The following is a 6,000-nucleotide window of genomic DNA, read 5'->3' as shown; positions in this document are numbered from 1 at the left end:
ATTCATCCACACTGCCATCAAAGCTCACGTTCCATCGATGGTGTCACCTTATAACTTAGTTTTTCACCATCTATACCTAGCTTTGAATTAATAGCTTTTTGATAGGTGTGGGAAAGTTCACTAGAGAGGAGTATGACAGAAGAAATAAATTCTCCATGGATTTGACAAGCCACCTTCACATCAACCTGGCCACCAAGTCAGAGTTTTGATTATGATAAATTCTCCATGGATTTGACACGTGGATGATAATCTCTGCTTACATCGCACCCCTTCGTGGTTTAAATGCATTCTTTTTTTCTTATCTTGTCCTCTTCCAATGCATTGGTGCACATTCAGCGACACCATCTCTTCTTCTTTTTCTTTTACCAGTAATTATAAAATTGTTAAATAAGAAAGAGAACTTTTCAATAACTATTAACCAAACATTTGGATTAAACTCAACGTGTCCATTTCAAGACTTTTCATTTTGGAAGAAGACTTTCTTAAGTAGAGTTATGAAATCAGAGTCACAGCTTTTCATCTTGGAAGAAGACTTTCTTAACTAGAGAGTTATGGAGTCAGAGTCACAGGGGATGAAGGGCACGGTCACGGGAGCCGTTGTAGGCACAAACGTAGGTAGAGAATTCACTGGAACTCGAGTCGTGGGGAGTTTACTGGCGCCGGAGTCGGAGGAAAGGCTGACGGAGGCTTGGTCACCGGTGACGATATAGGAGTTACGGTCTTTGAAGACGCCGTTACTTAACGCGTGACATTTCTCACATAAATAACACTTAATGTTAGGGGTGAAAAAACGGACCGGTCCGCCCCGCTTAAGCCCACAAAATACGGGTTGATAACCCGTTCCGAATGCGGGTTGACTTGTGGATGTGCAGATCGACTGTGTTTTTTTTTTTAATATAGAGGGAAAATAGAGGCAGTAACGGTGTGCAGTAACGCGCGATAGTTGCAGGCGAAATTACGCGAAGTCGCAAGTGGAGCGAACAACAACGTTGCAAAGGAGAGTGCGTCGTGTGTTGTCGTATGCATGTTTTGGAATAGCGTAACTACTATATTGTGTTTTGACTGAAAACTTAATTTTCTTTTACTCAAAATTGTCACTACTCCTCCATTGGATCATTGTTGTCAAGTTAATTAATTTTTTTTTTCAGATTAACAGGTTAAAAACATCAGTTCGCCCTGATTTTTTACCATACACCGTAGTTGCCACCCCTGTCACTATACTAAATTAAATATTAATCGTACATAAAAAAAATCACTATACTATATTTAACTGTGCACATGTAACAAAGAAAAGATAATTATTATTTTTATTAATTTTTAGTGATTAACATTCTCTATAATCAACAAATTACATTATTTTTTTTAATAAGAAATTAGAGTAATTATGAGTGCATATCCCACCAAAAAATAAATTACTTACTTTTTTTTAGAGAATGGAGTCAATTAAAGTTTGGTGGAGTTCATCTTTTTCAAATGGTTATGGAGAGTTCTTCTTTCTTTCCTTGTTCCTTTAGGGTAGTTTATATCTTCTTTTTTTTAATGTAAAGCATTGCGAATCTTTTACTCGATGGTTAAATTTAATATATTAATTTTAAAAATGTATTTATTTACTAGTACCTCTGGTTTTAGCTAACTTCGCTCCTAATGCATAAAAAACCTGTCCAATTTTATTGTTTTAATCTATTTACTAATGTAGAAGAAATCATTTTCATTAATAAAATAATTTTAAAAATACATTTTTCATTTTTTTCCTTCTCATTTATAAATGTATAATAAGGTTTGTGGTTGAATAGTGTTTAAGATTTTTGTAGGACTTGTTTTGAAAATTGAATTAGGTTCAATGGAAGATATCTTAGATTTACTTAATTTACGTCATTTTCGATTGAGTACCAGTCAAATACTTGGAACAGAATATTTTGCGAAGAATTAAAAGTATTGTATTTAATATATTAAAAGGTTAGACAATATATTTTATAAAAATATTAAAATCATAATAATCATACAAAGAATATTTATAAAAAAAATATCAATTCTAATTTCATTATTTATAATATTAAATATTAAAATGTTTCAAAAGTTTACATAATTAAATGTAATTAGTAAGGCAATAAAAGTATCGTGGTCTTTTTGCATTATTAAAGTTTAGTCCTAATTTAGTAGATAGATACATTCTCACCTTCTAAAGTTTTGATGAGAATGATTTTGTAAAAAACAAGGGTAAAAAACATTCTTAAAAAAATAGTTTTCATAGTTTTTTTTTTATAAATAAATATATATAAACATACCAACATTTTCAATTTTAATTTTTTAAGAAACTATAATCATTCCAACAAAAAAATACTTTGTAAGCGTTACAAGATTAAATACAAACAACAACATTCTATTTGAATGAACTTCTCAACAAAAGCTTAAGACGAGAGAATAGGAAAGTAAAAAGAATTATCTATAAACTAAAATCAACTTTAGAAGATGATAAAGAAGAAAAGTATAATAAAACTAAAGTACACAAGTTTATTAAATCAGTGACAGACGAAATTCACATGTTGGCATCATTCACTATTCACTATCATATTGCTTCATCAGTAACAAAGAAAAGCTACTATATAGTACTGAGCAAGAACACTGAGAAAGAAAGAGTGATAAGGGAAGTAGGTAGTTAAGTTGAAGAAAGCATGGCAGTTAGTTTCCAAAATACCTACCAACCTGCATGTTTGTTTTTGTTGCTGCCATACAAACGGAAGAGACTAAAAGCAGAAATACATGACAGGACCACCATACTAAGGCTAACCACTAAAGCACTCCCTATCCCCTCTCCCATTCGGTTGCAGAATTTGCCATACATGTTGCACACCTTCATCCACTGAAGTTCTGCTTGCCCTGCCCTTCCAATCATGCCAGATTGCAATGCAGCCGCCACTGCAGCCACTGACAAATATGCCATCACCTGTATAAACATAAATAATAACAACCTTAAATGTTTGGATTGATGCTGAAAAACCTAAGATCACAGTAACACCATAAAACACTGGAAGCAATTAATTATTCTGTATTGGTTTTCCTTCAATTTGGAAGAAACTGAAGCTAAACCAAACATGTTATTGGTGAGATAAGTTATTGTTGTGCAGTACTCTTGTTAAACTCGTCAACTACTCAGTTTAAGGAATGTTTCATTAGGATCTAGAATTGGTTTCTTTGACATTGATTTCCTTAGACTGTCCTTAAGAAAGCTCTATTTGCCTGTCCCCCCAAAAAAATGTAGAAGAAATGTAGAACACAAGTTTTACTATAATGATAACGCGTGGTCCTAGAAGTGTTTGGCGATTTCAGACAATTTTAATTCACAACAACTACATATGTGATCCGAACGGGGATTAAATGTGAAAACATGATATTTGGTGAGTGTCTCTACTCTACCAGCATGGATCATGTACTACTGTTTTGTTTCCATGGGGTCCCGCAGCAGCAGTTGCTGATGCTTCGCGGGAACAACCGAGGTAATTATGAATAGGTATACAAATTTGACTGGTTCAGCTCCGACTTCAACAAAACGAAGCCAACCCGACCCCACTCTCACATTCTGACACGGGTATCTATGTAAGGAGTAAATACTTGGAACCGAAATAATTGTTGGGATAGAAGGTTGATCTGATGAATCCATCAAGTCATTCAATTGTCACCGCTGGATTTGCCTAGTTAGTTTCATATGGGTTCCCCCATTTCATTTCATTCACCTATCTGTTGCATCAAACACAAGTAGTTCAACAACTTTTGATGAACTCTTTAAAAACAAAAAAAATATTAGTACTACATGGGTTAGATTCAGCTTTGGGCAAATGCCATGCCACATTTAGATACAAAAAAGGGAACCCAAAAAGTATTGATAATTTGGCTTTTGGCAATGGTCCCGTGCAGAGTATATACACGCACTTAGCCTGTGTTTGAAGGAACATTTATGGATATGTTAGGTTTCACGCTGAAACTACCTAACACACCTAAAAAACATGAGAAAGTTAAAGCTATACAGAGTTGCTTCTTGTTAACATGGAAAAGTGAATCGATTTTCCTTACAGCACTGCAAAATCAAACGTACTGCATAAAATCTGCAAAATCAAACATACTGTATGACATTGACTTTGAGTGAACGGATTTTGAAATCGATGTCGAATTGAAATTCTTTATGCTTGGATGTTTTTATCCTAAAAGTAAGTTTTGTGTGGAACTTAGATTACTTTTTTCAGCCTAATGTAAAATCAATTTTAGCTGCAATAACTAAACATTTGCGTCTAGATTAAGATCACAATTGACAGAAGAGAAAATCAAATGGTGATGTTTTCTGAAACCAACAAACTTATTTATGGCAGCGAGAAGAGTAAAAATATAGGAACCTGATCGCCAGAGAAAATGAGCCAAGCTAAGGGTTTGCTGAGGAGTACATTTCCTCTAACCATACTCACAACACAGCGCAATCCTTGGATTAAGGAGTACCCAACAGTTAGTCCATTGGCAATTACCAAGAACCTGCAAAGTTTAGGCAATCAATATTAGAATAAGGAGAGAAGAAAATTTCAGGACATACATGACATACTCAAACTGAAAAGAAGAAGAATGAAAAAGCTTACACTAAAGCCTTCATGTCTGTAAATTTAGCTTTTTTCTGAAAGGAGAAAAACTCTTTGACTTGGGAATCAGTGACCACAAGAACAATTGCAAGAACTCCTATACCAAGGCTCACACCCCTTAGCACCATCTCTGCTATCCTCACCCTCCTATCCAACACTTTGAGTTTTGTTCCATGGTACACTGGGACAGTACCAGGACTAACACCCAAACCCAAATAACTCATTTTCCAGTCTCAGATCAACACTTTAGTACAAGAACAGAAATATTGAGATAAAACAAAATAGAAGAAATGTGAACAGCCAAAAGGGCTCCGCTATTATGTATATATAACACAATTTTTTTCTAATAAATTTGCTAACGTGGTGATGATGAAACCTAGTGGAAAAGGCAATTGAAGCGTGCGTGCCAAGTGGTCAAAACCTAAAGCTGAGAAGACAGAGAATGGAACACGTATTGACAAAGGAGACTCAACTCAACCATTATATAAAATGGGGTTGTTAATTAAGGACACTGCTGTTATTTCTGGTTCTGCATTTAAGGACTACTAAATGGCAAAAAAAATGTGGTTTTTAGAGCTTCTTCATTTTTTCCCTAGTGTGTCCGACAAGGTAAAGAGTGCCTTAATTCTGGTCACTTAAGGACAGTATGGTTCAGGTTTATGATGTCCACTTCTTTGCCCAAGCCTTAACAAACAAAACCTACAGTTAGTGAATACCGAATCATGAATTATTTTTGGACACCTTATACCTACTTACTTAATACTCATTAACAGTAAGAGATAGAAAATAGAAAAATGTAGTTGATACCATAAGTGATATAATAATGATTATCAATGGATGTTTGGTGAGGAACTAATGTGGAAATGTATTATTACTATTTTACTTGCAGATATAATACTTTGAACACTTCTTTTAGAAAATATGGTATATAAGAAAAAGTTTTCCCTACAATTAAGTGCCAAAATGTGCTAACTCACTCTCATTTTCATTTTTTTTCACCTATTTTTTATTCATTTATTTATTTATTTTTTCCTCAAAAACCAAATCAAGTGTAGAGTTTCTTGGAATGAGTGCAACAAATATTGAATTTTGAAGAGCATATAAGAAAGACCCAAATATGAAGAAGAAAAGTAATGATGAAAGATAATTATTAATTTATTTAAATGTATGTTGTGGTGGGCCATGTACTATCAGGGTTGTGTTTGTGGCTTTTTTGTGTTCACATCTCACCAAATTTTTAGCCTTTTAAACTGTGACTTCACCAAATGTCATTCTCAAGTGTTTGCAGGATGACCCACTGCACTGGGTAGCAAAGCAACCACTTCATTCCACTAAGCACAGCACTCACTGTCTTAAACTATCTTCTCCAAAGTGGTTGGTG

The 6,000-nt window shown here is 34.2% G+C and overlaps 1 protein-coding gene across 1 annotated transcript; it reads right to left on the bottom strand.

The window, feature by feature from the left end:
- Positions 1-2,488: 2,488 nt before the first annotated feature.
- On the bottom strand, positions 2,489-5,129 carry LOC137806768 (CASP-like protein 2B1). Its single transcript, XM_068607042.1, has 3 exons — positions 4,620-5,129; positions 4,386-4,518; positions 2,489-2,944 (listed from the first exon to the last, which is right to left on the bottom strand). The coding sequence occupies exons 1-3, from the start codon at positions 4,841-4,843 to the stop codon at positions 2,696-2,698; spliced, it is 606 nt and encodes a 201-aa protein (XP_068463143.1). The 5' UTR covers positions 4,844-5,129; the 3' UTR covers positions 2,489-2,695.
- Positions 5,130-6,000: the final 871 nt, after the last annotated feature.

This window comes from Phaseolus vulgaris, chromosome 3 (assembly GCF_051622355.1).
Source record: "Phaseolus vulgaris cultivar YP4 chromosome 3, ASM5162235v1, whole genome shotgun sequence".
Classification (NCBI taxonomy): domain Eukaryota; kingdom Viridiplantae; phylum Streptophyta; class Magnoliopsida; order Fabales; family Fabaceae; genus Phaseolus; species Phaseolus vulgaris.
Note: the sequence above shows the minus strand (reverse complement) of the source record. Positions and strands in the feature narration are given on the sequence as shown.

What these genes read in the sequence shown, in the direction of transcription:
- LOC137806768 (XM_068607042.1), bottom strand. Translation starts at nt 4,843, where the DNA reads ATGAGTTATTTGGGTTTGGGTGTTAGTCCTGGTACTGTCCCAGTGTAC. An exon ending in ACAGACATGAAGGCTTTAGT is followed by an intron (nt 4,519 to 4,619) that starts GTAAGCTTTTTC and finishes TAAACTTTGCAG; the next exon opens with GTTCTTGGTAATTGCCAATG. An exon ending in TCATTTTCTCTGGCGATCAG is followed by an intron (nt 2,945 to 4,385) that starts GTTCCTATATTT and finishes ATGTTTATACAG; the next exon opens with GTGATGGCATATTTGTCAGT.